The 13,884-nt window shown below is 50.6% G+C and overlaps 1 protein-coding gene and 1 long non-coding RNA gene across 2 annotated transcripts; both read right to left on the bottom strand.

Annotated features, from left to right (window-relative positions):
* Positions 1–12,302: 12,302 nt before the first annotated feature.
* On the bottom strand, positions 12,303–12,877 carry LOC123097012 (uncharacterized). The gene is made up of 3 exons (XR_006446874.1): positions 12,608–12,877; positions 12,444–12,520; positions 12,303–12,345 (listed from the first exon to the last, which is right to left on the bottom strand). It is a non-coding gene; the product is annotated as an uncharacterized lncRNA (long non-coding RNA).
* Positions 12,878–13,032: 155 nt separating this feature from the next.
* On the bottom strand, positions 13,033–13,638 carry LOC123080455 (replication protein A 32 kDa subunit B-like). Its single transcript, XM_044503385.1, has 4 exons — positions 13,541–13,638; positions 13,345–13,458; positions 13,181–13,278; positions 13,033–13,075 (listed from the first exon to the last, which is right to left on the bottom strand). The coding sequence occupies exons 1-4, from the start codon at positions 13,631–13,633 to the stop codon at positions 13,033–13,035; spliced, it is 348 nt and encodes a 115-aa protein (XP_044359320.1). The 5' UTR covers positions 13,634–13,638.
* Between the last annotated feature and the right edge of the window lie 246 nt (positions 13,639–13,884).

The raw sequence follows: 13,884 nt of genomic DNA on the forward strand, positions 1-13,884 counted from the left end.
ACAGCGTGGTGCCGCCAGTGTGGCCCCGCCGTCCCCCATCAAGCCGGAGCCGGAGCCGGAGCCTGAGCCCGAGCCCATCGCGCGCTTCTTCTGGAATGGAGTGGTACGCGAGTGGGTGTCCGCGCCACCGGTTTGGCTGGGGGCGACGTCGGCGAAGGAGCAAGCGTACCTCGAGATGTGGCGCCGGCGCCGGCTGGCAGAGGAGCACCGTGAAGGCAAGTACGAGGAGATGCTCTTGCGCGACCTCGAGGATGAGCAGCGCGAGGCCGAGGAGGAGGCTTTAATGTTTAATTAATGTTGTTTCTCTTATTTTTAATATGCATGCGTTCATTTTTTTGCGCCGTCAAAATGGGTCTCAGGCCAGCGTTAGGCGCATGCGCCGACCCCAAATGCGAAAGCGGGCATCCGTGTCCATCTGACCGACCCAAACGGACAAAAAGCGGATGAAATCGCCGTCCGTTTGGATCGGCCCGTTGAAGTTGCTCTAAGACCGCAGCCATAGAGCAGACGCGGAGCCGGCGTTGATGCCCAACGCCAGCTCCCAACGCCGGGGGCAGGAACCCACCTTGAGTTCATCCTTCGGCTGGGTGGGAGGTACTCCCTCCGTTCGGAATTACTTGTCGCGAAAATGGATGTATCTAGACGTATTTTAGTTTTAGATATATTCATTGACAAGTAATTCCGAACGAAGGGAGTAGATGATAGGCAGAGTTTTGCTGGTGCGTGCTTTGTTGATCGATGGCTGCGCCGGGAGCTGCCTTTTATGGTGTGAACAAGGGGTAACCAGGAGCAAGCATATGCGCACGGGCATTTGTGAGTCTCACATGGGCAACAGGCTCTCGACGACACGAGCGTACACAGCGAATACATTATGTTTTTGTTTTCTGACCTCACGGTCACGTCATACACTGCGCGCTCACAGTTTGCCGAGAAACGCTCGCACGCTCCGAAAGTATAACTGAGACCTTGCCAACATGGATATGGTGATCAGAGCTGTCGGTTGTCCATCGCTGCAGCACCACAGAACGCGCAGGTCAGCGCTTACCCCCTGTACAGTCTGATGACACGCAGCAGAGCTACCGCACTTTTGACCGAGATACCATGGAAAACAGCTTGATGATTATTTATACTGACAACATAATGGAACAGCCGGCGCACTCCAGTCTTAATGGACACGATTTGCAACATACAACACTCACACAGAGTCTAATACAGGTTTCAATCTCATTAGTAACGCACGCACCACCACACAGTATCGAGATACATTTCTTTTGGGTGTTTTTTTTTAGCATCAGTACAGACACAAGCGCTCATATATACGCGCATACACTCATCCCTATGAACGCACACACGCACACCCTACCCCTATGAGCACCTCCGAGAGACTGAGCCGGCATATCATTTTGAGATTTACGAAGTCACCGTAGGCGCCTCGTCGTCGACGGAAACGTCTCCTCCCACTGAAAGCGCATCGCCGAAAATCCTGAAATAAATCTAGGAATAATGCGAGCACCAGCATTTGAACCCTGGTGGGTTGGGGATACCACTGTCCACCTAACCAACTCAACCACAGGTTGATTCGCTCTTTTGGGTGTTTTCACAGCCTTGATTACTCGCATTAGGACCTACATAACTTATGACCATCGACATGACAGATGCAAAGATCAAGTAGACGGTACACCAGACCAAGCCGAGACGCAGATGAAGAACAGAATTACCATCAGTAGAATCGCAACGAGCCGCGAGCTGAAGCTCTGTCGGCGCTTTGCTTTGCACAGGGCTTGCTCCAGAGACATGTGCAGCAGTGCGTTCTCGCCCTCCATATGCCAACGATCTCGCTTCGCAGATCGAGGAGTAGCTGCCTAAGGTAGGGGCTAGCCCTCGGGTCAAACCAGCTCCAGAACACGCACAGAAGATAAAGTCATGGCTATAAGAGTCAGATCTCACTTACCGTCGCCCGTGAACAGCACAGGTACCTCCGGCCGGGAATGGCGTCGGTCCACGAGGTCAGTAGCGGTGCCTTTCGGCTGCATTAGCAGTTAACGGAAGGCTCGTAGTCCATGGGGTGCACGCGATACGGGATGGGAGAGGTACCTCCGCTCCGGAAACGAGAAGAGGCAGAGCTGCCATGGCTACCGGACGACATTGTGAGCAGTGAGATGGCCTGTGCGCTCTCTGCAGAGCCTGCGCTGTGGCTTTGTGTGTGGAGTGGACGAGTCCATGAAAGATTCTTGCAGCATTTTTATAACCACTGGGGTATCAATCCATGTCGTCACAACTCACAAGCTTACCCAGAAAAAAGATTTTCTTCTGAGCGTTTTCGTCCCCTCTAGCGCGCGACAGGCAGGCATCCGCGCCAAGCGTACACATTACCGTTGCGGCGAATGCACGAGACAATGTTTTGCGTGAACGATGGCATTTAAACCTGATCGATTCCATTTTTTGGGGCCGTAAAAATCGTGTGAATAACCGATTTATCACACACCGGAACCGAGGAAATATCTCGTGAAGAACCGGAACCGGTTGATGCTGCGAGTGGATCCGACAAGAACAACAACGAAGCCGATGGATTTATAGGAGAGGGGGACTGGTAATCGCGGTTCGGGAACAGCCGAAAATCAATGATGCGCCCGTCAAAATTAACTTCGAAGCATGGGCACCCTTTTCGATCGTGGAACCGATATCTATTACCACGGACGTATCACGGACGTGAACCGCTTTATCACACACAAGGAGCCGACGAGACCAACTATCTCAGGTGGAACCAACGAGACCAACGACGGAGCCAATTGATTTTTGAGGGGAGGGTACTAGTAACAGCGATACGAAAATGCCGAGAATCAATGATGGGGCCATCAAAGTTAACTTTGAAGCATGGGCACCCTTTTGTTTCGTGGAACCGATTTCGGTTACCAAGGACATGAACCACATTAGCACATAATCAATGATGGAACCGATATCGGTTACGGAGGACACGAACTGCCTTATCACCCACTCGGAACCGACGAGGCAAACCATCTAAGGTGGAACCGACGATATCAACCATGGAGCCGATGGATTTACGGTGGAGGGTTGCTCGTAACCCCACTACGGGAACCGCCAAAAATCAGTGATGGGTCTGTCGAAGTTAACCTTGATGACGGGCACACGTTCGTTTGTGGAACCGATAAAGGTAATGGAGGATGCCAATTGCCTTATCACACACTCGGAACCATCGAGGCAAACCATCTATGGTGGAACCGACGATATCGACCATGGAGCCGATGGATATAGGGGGGAGGAGGGCCGCTAACCCTGGTACGGGAACCGCCAAAAATCAGTGATGGGTCCTTCGAAGTTAACCTCGATGACCGCCACCCGTTCGTTGGTGGAACCAATATCAGTAACGGAGGACGCCAACCGCCTTATCACACAATCGGAACCGACGAGGCAAACCATCTAAGGTGGAACCGACGATATCAACCATGGAGCCGATGGATATAGGGGGGAGGAGGGCCGCTAACCCCGGTACGGGAACCGCCAAAAATCAGTGATGGGTCCTTCGAAGTTAACCTCGATGACCGGCACCCGTTCGTTGGTGGAACCGATATCGGTAACGGAGGACGCCAACCGCCTTATCACACAATCGGAACCGACGAGGCAAACCATCTCAGGTGGAACTGACGATATCAAACATGGAGCCGATGGATATAGGGGGGAGGGGGGCTGCTAACCCCGGTACGGGAACCGCGAAAAATCAGTGATGGGTCCGTCGAAGTTAACCTCGATGCATGAGCACCCGTTCATTCATGGAACCGATATCGTTTACCATAGACGCGAACCGCCTTATCACACACAAGGAGCCGACGAGGCAAACCATCTCAGGTGGAACCGACGATATCAACCATGGAGCCGATGGATATAGGGGGGAGGAGGGCCGCTAACCCCGGTATGGGAACCGCCAAAATCAGTGATGGGTCCATCGAAGTTAACCTGGATGACGGGAACCTGTCCGTTTGTGGAACCGATATCGATAATGGAGTTCGCGAACCGCATTATCACACACTCGGAACGGACACGGCAAACCATCTCAGGTGGAACCGACGATATCAACCATGGAGCTGATGGATTTAGGGGCAAGGGGGCCGGCAACCCCGGTACGGGAACCGCCAAAAATCAGTGATCGGTCCGTCGAAGTTAACCTCGATGCACGAGCACCCGCTCGTTCGTGGAACCGATATCGCTTACGAAGGTCGTGAACCGCCTTATCACACACTCGGAACCGGCGAGACAAACCATCACAGGTGGAACAGACGATATCGACCTTGGAGCCGATCGATATAGGGGGGAGGAGGGCCGCTAACACCGGTACGGAACCGCCAAAAATAAATGATGGGTCCGTCGAAGTTAACCTAGATGACGGGCACCCGTTCGTTTGTGGAACCGATATCGGTAATGGAGTTCGCGAACCGCCTTATCACACACTCGGAACCGACGAGGCAAACCATCTTAGGTGGAACCGACGATATCAACCATGGAGCTGATGGATTTAGGGGCGAGAAGGTCCGCTAACCCCGATACGGGAACCGCCAAAAATTAGTGATGGGTCCGTCGAAGTTAACCTCGATGACGGGCACCCGTTCGTTTGTGGAACCAATATCGGTAATGGAGTTTGCGAACCGCCTTATCACACACTCGGAACCGACAAGGCAAACCATCTCAGGTGGAACTGACGATATCAACCATGGAGCCGATGGATTTAGTGGCGAGGGGCCCGGTTACCTGGTACGGGAACCGCCAAAAATCAGTGATCGGTCCATCGAAGTTAACCTCGATGCACGGGCATCCGCTCGTTCATGGAACCGATATCGCTTACATAGGTCGCGAACCGCCTTATCACACACTCGGAACCGATGAGGCAAACCATCCCAGGTGGAACCGACGATATCAACCATGGAGGCGATGGATTTAAGGGTGAGGGTGCCGGTAACCCCGGTGCGGGAACCGTCAAAAATCAGTGATCGGTCCATCGAAGTTAACCTCGATGCACGGGCACCCGCTCGTTCGTGGAACCGATATCGGTTACGGAGGTTGCGAACCGCCTTGTCACACACTCGGAACCAACGAGGAAAACCATCTCAAGTGGAACCGACGATATCAACCATAGGAGCCGATGGATTTAGGGGGGAGGGGGCCGCTAACCCCGATACGGGAACCGCCAAAAACCAATGATGGGTCCGTCAAAGTTAACCTCAATGACGGGCACCCGTTCGTATGTGGAACCGATATCGGTTACGGAGGACGCGAACTGCCTAATCACACACTCGGAACCGACGAGGTAAACCATGTCAGGTGGAACCGACGATATCAACCATGGGAGCCGATGGATTTAGGGGGGAGGGGCCCGGTAACCCCAGTACGGGAACCGCCAAAAATCAGTGATGGGTCCGTCGAAGTTAACCTTGATTCACGGGCACCCGTTCGTATGTGGAACCGATATTGGTTACGGAGGACGCGAACTGCCTAATCACACACTCGGAACCGACGAGGCAAACCATGTCAGGTGGAACCGACGATATCAACCATTGGAGACAATGGATTTAGGGGGGAGGGGGCCGCTAACCCCGGTACGGGAACCGACAAAAATCAGTGATGGGTCCGTCGAAGTTAACCTTGATGGACAGGCACCCGTTCGTTCGTGGAACCGATATCGGTTACGGAGGACGCGAACCGCCTTATCACACACTCGGAACCGACGAGGCAAACCATATCACGTGGAACCGGCGATATCAACTATGGGAGCCGATGGATTTAGGGGGGAGGGGGCCGGTAACCCCGGTACGGGAGCCGCCAAAAATCAATGATGGGTCCGTCGAAGTTAACCTTGATGGACAGGCACCCATTCGTTCGTGGAACCGATATCGGTTACGGAGGACGCGAATCGCCTTATCACACACTCGGAACCGACGAGGCGAACCATGTCAGGTGGAACCGACGATATCAACCATGAGAGCCGATGGATTTAGGGGGGAGGGGGGCCGCTAACCCCGATACGGGAACCGACAAAAATCAGTGATGGGTCCGTCGAAGTTAACCTTGATGGACATGCACCCGTTCGTTCGTGGAACCGATATCGGTTACGGAGGACGCGAACCGCCTTATCACACACTCGGAACCGACGAGGCAAACCATATCAAGTGGAACCGGCGATATCAACCATGGGAGCCGATGGATTTAGGGGGGAGGGGGCCGGTAACCCCGGTACGGGAACCGACAAAAATCAATGATGGGTCCGTCAAAGTTAACCTTGATGGACAGGCACCCGTTCATTCGTGGAACCGATATCGGTTACGGAGGACGCGAATCGCCTTATCACACACTCGGAACCGACGAGGCAAACCATGTCAGGTGGAACCGACTATATCAACCATGGGAGCCGATGGATTTAGGGGGGAGGGGTGCCGGTAACCCTGGTACGGGAACCGCCAAAAATCAGTGATGGGTCCGTCGAAGTTAACCTCGATGCACGAGCACCCGCTCATTCGTGGAACCGATATCGGTTACGGAGGACGAGAACCGCCTTATCACACACTCGGAACCGACGAGGCAAACCATCTCAGGTGGAACAAACGATATCAACCATGGGAGCCGATGGATTTAGGGGGGAGGGGACAGTAACCCCGGTACGGGAACCGCCAAAAATCAGTGATGGGTTTGTCAAAGTTAACCTCGATGCAGAGGCACCCGTTCGTCCGTACATTGATAATTATGGAATGAACGGATGGAAGAAATGAACGGAATAAATCTTCCTTGTTATGGTAATGAACGGAATGAATATTTGTTAGGCCTAATGTAAAATTCCTAAATACAGTGTCAAAAACATGGCTATCTGCATCATGGGGTCCGCGGAGCGCATCACGCACACGCTGTCACGTGAAGGCGCGCGTGAATTTTCCGGACACAGCTGGATACAAAATTTGAGCCAAGCGCGCGGTCGTATATTTCTTTTCTTTTTAAATTTTTGGTGGCAGAAGGGCGATTTTCGTATACGATCAGACTCGTGAACAGGGACAATGGCCAGGCATGCGTCTGCGGTGGCAAACAGGGTCTGGCCCGCTTCGCCCTCCCAGTCCTCCACCCCCACCCAACGCAGAGCGCAGCCTCCTCCTCAATCTCGCCGCTACCCGCGCACATTTTCCGCTTCCGCCCCTCACACCGCGCCCAACACTCAATCCGCAAAGCACAGCGAAACAACCTACTCATGTGAGATGCTCGGTGGCACAAATGCGCTACGGCTCCAGGACAGCGGGAATCGGATCTGCGCGCCTCGCCGTCGGTAGAGGGGCAAGGGCGGGGGCGGCGGGGCGGTTGGCTCGGTTTTCCAGGCAGGTACACACCCAGTTCTTTGGTTTTGCGCAGCAAGCCTGTTAGAATAGTTGAACGTTTTCTTTGTTCATGCGCACACCATAATTGATAGCTGCAGAGATTATGATTGTGGATTTCTTATTGACGTTGGTTGGCCTGACAGGGGGATGGACTATGGCGTTGGCCCATCCGGGCACCGGCGCTTAAATGAAGACCATCATGACATCTCGTCTGACGATGGTGAGGGGGTTCGCATCCCGTCCATGGTCGCGCGCAGCTCATCTGAATCCAGCTCGGATGACAACAGAAAGGGGAAAAGGAAAAAGCCCATGATTGGGTCAAGGTGCAGCGTTCTGAAACTGTATGATTTGATATCCAAACTGAATCCTGAGAAGAGGAAGTTAGTGCATGAGATAGGATTTGGAGGGCTACTCGATATACCGAAGCTTACAAGGACTGACAGAGAGTCTTTGCTGTGGGTGTATAACAAACTTGATGAGGAAGCTAGCTCCATCATTGCAGGCCTACACCGCGACACGCCGTTCTATGATGAAGATGTGGCCACAGTCATGGGGATACCGTGCGGAGGAGCATCAGTGATGACGTCGGGGTCCATCGTGTCGGAAGAGGTTGTGCAAACCATCAGGATGGCACTCAGCCTTTCAGAGAATGAACACAGCCCGGCCTCTGTAGCAAAGGTGGTGCTCCTGGAGCATGGCCGTCCTATGACTGTGGCCGAGAGCAAGGCCTTCAAGATGGCTTTTGTAATATGTGCGGTGTCGTACGTGCTGGCTCCCAATTTGAAGAATGAGTACTTCACGACAGACTACTGGGGAGCTATATATGAGCCAGATTTGATAAACATGTTTAACTGGGCCGGGTACGTGCGTGCTGATGTGCTAAGATCAGCATCAAGGGTGAAATCTGAGCTGTTCTCAGGGAAATCGAAGTCGAACATTTCTGGGTGTCTTCCTTTTCTGCAGGTCAGTAAAGGGGGGGGTCCTTTCGACATGATTTTCGCATATTGCGATAGATAATGCCTGTAACTTGAATGTCCTTCATCCTAACTCTGATATTCATGTCGAATGGCAGGTGTTCTACATCGACAATCTAGACACTTCAAGTGGTGGCATTCCCAACATTCCTCATGATGTCTTCCCAAGGGTGAAGGCCTACACGAGCACTGACATCAACAAAATTATACTAGCTGACTCGTACACTAAAAAGGGATCTCCTAACCATGTGTATGGGAAGCTGCTGGTAAGACATGTGCTACATATTGGTGTCACGTTGATACATTAGGTCCACAAATGATTAATGTCTGAACACGCATACTGACTCCAGCTTGTTTGATATGTTTTTCTCAAGCCTCGAGCTCCTACTTCTGTGTGTTATCAGCGGAATCCATCGAAAAGGAGAAACATCGATGCAGTCGCCGGAAGAATCCATGCACGGAGTGGACGCGCAAACCGCAGCCCCCGTAAAACGAATGACATTGTAAGTCTACGGCACATAACTATCACCTTTTTTTATTGACGCAGTGCATCCTAGGGGTTGTGGGTATACTTTCTGTGCGTTGCTATACTGAACATACGAACATGTGATGCAGCTGAGAGCCCTGTGCATTCAGAAAGTGACTAAATTCACGCAGAACTGTGAGGAAATTTTGGCGGCATCGGACAGGGAGATGAATGCGGAGAACAACAGGCATTTGAACGAATGGGCACAGATCCGCACAGGGATGAGACATCGCTTATGCCTCGAAGCTCAGAAATCAAGGGAAGACATCTCCCATGTGTTTGCGACGGCAGACCAACACACAAATGCATCAAAAATGGACATCATAAACATTGATGATGATGACACAGGTATAGAAAGTTCACCCGGTCTGACCCCCAATCGTGTTAAATGTACATATTTACATTTCAGTATTTTCGTTCACTGACGACAAATCTTTTTTCAGATGTTTCAGATAAGCAAAATGCAGCATCTCCATGTATGATAAGTCCTACCCCAAGGACGTCACATGGTGCTCGAGGAGCATCGCCGCTTCACCCATCACCAAATGGTTCGGAAGCGACGCCAAAAAGGATAAAGAAGACATCTCACAGGAAAAGAATGAGAAACATGGAGGCTGTGCTGGATGACAGCGACTCCGAGAGAGGGTGGACGCCTCTTGGAAAGCTCATGGAGGAGGCCGAAAGAGATATTGGAGCCAGATGCAGCACCACCACCGCGCAGCCAAGCACACACATAGAGGAGATAGATGCATCTGAAGGAAGAGAATTGGTCATCTCACAGGCTCTTGAGGATAGCTATCCAGTGCACTGTGAACAGCCAGGGCCAATGGATGCCGAGGGGGGACGAAACTTGCGTCTTACCGAGGTGGACGCACATGACGTTTTCAACCTTTGCCCGTCATTTGGCCTTGAAAGAGACGCCCCGCCGCAGGCCATGTCAGTCCATACACAAAACAGGCCAGTGCCACCAATGAGGGACCGGCTAAACCAAGCGTACAATGGCGTGCAGCGTGAGACGGACACACACAATGATTTCGATGGTTGCCCATCGTTTGACCTTCGCATAGACGACCCGCCACAACACAACACAATCGATGTTCCGGGTAGGCCAGTATCACCAAGGGGGGACAGGAAAAACCAAACGAATCATGTCATGCGGCGTGGGCCTTTACTAGCGGAGTTCACAGCAGCCATCGGAGCGGAAGGTGTTAATTTTCAGCACAATATTTTTCCATACTGTGTCGATTGTGATTATCCCGGTACTAATCATGCTAACCCTTTCTTATCATCGAACAGATCAGCTGGCTTGTGCAGAGACACCGATGGCACCTATCAGGGTTGCGCCGCCGATCGGCGTCCCAAGATCAGGCCAAGCACGCCTGATCCCCATTGCGAGCACTCCCTCTCTGTCGCCAGTAACCAGGACCAAAAATATAATGATCGCAGAGCTTGATATCCGTGAGGAGCTTGCTGTGTCTACATATAATCTAAACGTGGCATTGAACGAGACAAGCTCTCAGTCGGCGCCGAGACCAAAGAGGAAGGTGGTTCCAGGTCCATTGGCCAGTTCCCCTTTCGTCATGGAGTACAAGCTGCCAGAACGTGCACCGGCAGATATATGTCATCTGTATTTGAAATTTATGAGCTTGGCAGGGGAGATAGTTAAAAAGTATGATCCACATGGATCAGAAGCCCTTTTTTATTGCTTTTATGTTAAATTTTTACGGAAAGCATCTAATTTAGGTATTATGCTTTTTTTCTTTTTGCAGCAATTGGATCATCTCTGACTTGCCAAGCTACATTGAATTTACTGTGATTGAAATACAGAAAGAGCTGGTGGTCGATGGAGTAGTCAGCTTCGAGATGATGAACATATTCATGAGAAGGTTTCAGCAGCTCGACGTTGACTTTGCTGCAAAGTAGGGAGAGTCTTGCTGGCGTCATTTCCTGGAACCTGATTTTGTGGTAACGGTTGTTCCTTTTTTGAAGTGTCATGCCTTCGTATCAGGCAATCGATTAGTAATGATAGATACAGGGCTCTCTGACATTTCTGTATCCGATTTTCTGTGTGCAGAATCATGTGTTCAGGGATGAGGGGTACGTCGATGAGGATTACATAAGAGATCTTTTTGTGGGCGACCAGTAGGCACACGTTGTTCATCTATGCACGATGGTACATGTCTTCAGATTTTCCTTTGGCGATTGTAAGCATTCTACTTGAAGACGAGGGATGATCTATATATTTGTAACATGGTTTGTTGCCCTGTTTTAGTTTGTTCTGCCCATCCATCACAACAACTCCTGGGCGACATACTTTTTCGACTTCCAGAGAAGGCGAACTACAATAGTGGACCCGATGATGAGCAATGGCGACAAGCCAATGGATGAGCTACAAGGCGAGCATGGCCGGTTGGCGGACGAGCTTTTGGCTGCCATAATCAAAGACAGCAGGCTGGTACAACTGGTTCCCCAGGAATGTCACAGGACCTTGGGTATGAAAGAGGTAAGATGGCAATACTTGTTTACAGAATAATTTGTTCACTGAAATTATCGGATGACAACATATGTCATTTTGTGTATTAATCAGGGAATCGAGCGGGATATTCGCTTTGCACTTCGCAAGGCAATGGATGGGGACTAAAATGCAACGCGAATTGTCTTCGGTGAGTAAGGAATTCGAGAGGTGATAATAATAAAGGTGTAGGGGGGTTAACACATGTTTACTCGGTATTTCTGCAGATCGGTGGCGACATTGACAATACAAGGATGATCCTGCTGTTTGAAGTGCTTGGTATGAAAGACAACCCCATCTAGCTGCCGAAGCCTTTCGATCGGTGCCAAAAGGAGTAGAGTTTCAGTACTTTTCATGAACATCGGCTAGTTTTTTTGTACTGAATTTATTCAACACCTGTATGGATGTTGACCTCACCACCTTAGTTACTAGTGTTTTTGACGGCATTCAAGCACTCAGACTTGACCCTCGTGTGAACTAAAAGAGGCTGGCGAGTGAACTTGATGTGCTATCTTTTCTATCTAAACTAAATTAAGCCGTCATGTCTGAAGCATATTCAATTTGTAGGGTCATGTCTGATATATTAATAGAAAGACAAGGTATTCGGGCAATGCCTTCTTGAACTGGTTCAAACCGACGATTCAGAATGACAGCATTGTACAACTGAATGACATACTATTCATCACAAGATTTGAAGTGGTCATCGTCAATTGTCTGGAACACGCATCCGAGATCAGCAAGCTTGTCGAGCATCGATCTGTATCGATAAGAATGCACAGTTGTCGTCATTTGCCCAGTGATTTTAGAAGTATCAATAAGAATGCACACAACTACTATTGTTTTGTCAGCTAGGCAGTGACTGATAAAATTAGCACAGTATAACATGCCGGACTAAACTCACCTTGCTTCTGATTCTGGTAACCAAGACGTTCCACCACCAGGTTCACACTAACTCCATGCTCGAGTGCGCTGATAAATAGCCATTGCAAAAAAATAAAAAATCAGAACACCGAAAATGTCTGTTTCTTATGTGATTTAACACATGCCGTTTTGTGATGATTTCGTACCTGATCCCTGGCTGCTCCAGAAATCCCATGATCATATCAGTGAGATCTTCGTCCTCGGCCTTCACACTCAGACAAAGCTGGCATGGATCACAAAAAAGAATGGTGAGCCACCTGCTACTCTGGACTCTGCACACACTACACGATTTGATCTGATTTTAATCAACCTCTGGGACACGGCGTGCAGTGCTAGCCAGCGGTGCGGATGGGGCAAATGGGACGAGAGCAAGAGAGTGCACGACGCGTTTAGCATGGTCGCTTTGCATCATCAGATGAACATAGATGCAGTCCAGGAAATGATGAGTGATATCATTGAAATTTGTTACCACACTGAAGCGGGGTTAATAATCACGAACACATGGTTTTCAATATGATAGCACTACCATAACAACATACAAGCCATGCTAACCTCAATGAATAGGCTGCAACTACGGGCACCCGAGCTCAGCACGCAAGCGACCGGTTAATTTGATGTACACGCCATCACTTTGGTTTGACAAAAAGGCACGAACAATGACATCCACAAACTTAATCAGTCTGCATGTTTTTTGATCCATAGAGAAATAACCCACAATCACGCTCGCTGTTTTGGTTACCTGATGCTCGCTGAACACATGACATCTATGCCGTCGAACCTGAAAAGAGGCAGATATGTTGGTCAGGCTAACAAAGTGCCAGACATATGTGAACTGGGTGGGGGCGGGGGAGGGGGACGAGCTGTTCTTGCTGTCCACACTCACCAGACGCGCGCCTTGACGTGACCCGTCCCATCGGCCAGGGTGAAGAAGACGGAGTTATCAGACACTTGCTTATTTACCATTCTTCCTAGCAGTCTGACCTGCAATTAGCGAAAGAGTCAAACATATGTCTGGTTAGCTTTGGTGATATAGGATTCAATACTCACCGTAGTCACCTCCACGCCCGTTGCAGTGAGATAGTTCGACGCGTCAATGACCCCTGTGCCCATGTCTTTTATCTGCTTCGCGGTGCATGGAATCAAGGTGTCCGGCGGTGCGTCCTTAGCGGAGAAGTGGCGTCAAAACACAAGAGCTTAATGTACGTCGGCCGGAGCGCCGGGCAGGGCATGGATCAGAGCTTACCTTCCACCTTGTAATGCCGCCTTCGTTGCCGTCGGGGATCCATTCAGCCCGGAGGAGGGGATCAACACCAGCGCCGTGCGCGCTCGGCACCATGAAGCCTGAAGGATCCCGGCTCATATTTTCGTATGCGCTAACTAGTATGATGGCTGCACCGCTCGACGGGGGAGGTCGTGAGAGCATATTATACACGAAAAAAGTTTACAGATGGTTTTCAATTGGGTCGCCGGACGAGTCAACTGACACTCGCACAGGCTCGTACGCACGCGTCTTAAGTGCTCGCTCAGCAGCCTAAATGGGCATGCATTACTACGGCAGGTCGTGAAGCTGTATACATGCATTCAAAG

This window comes from Triticum aestivum, chromosome 1B, assembly GCF_018294505.1.
Source record: "Triticum aestivum cultivar Chinese Spring chromosome 1B, IWGSC CS RefSeq v2.1, whole genome shotgun sequence".
Taxonomy (NCBI): Eukaryota; Viridiplantae; Streptophyta; class Magnoliopsida; order Poales; family Poaceae; genus Triticum; species Triticum aestivum.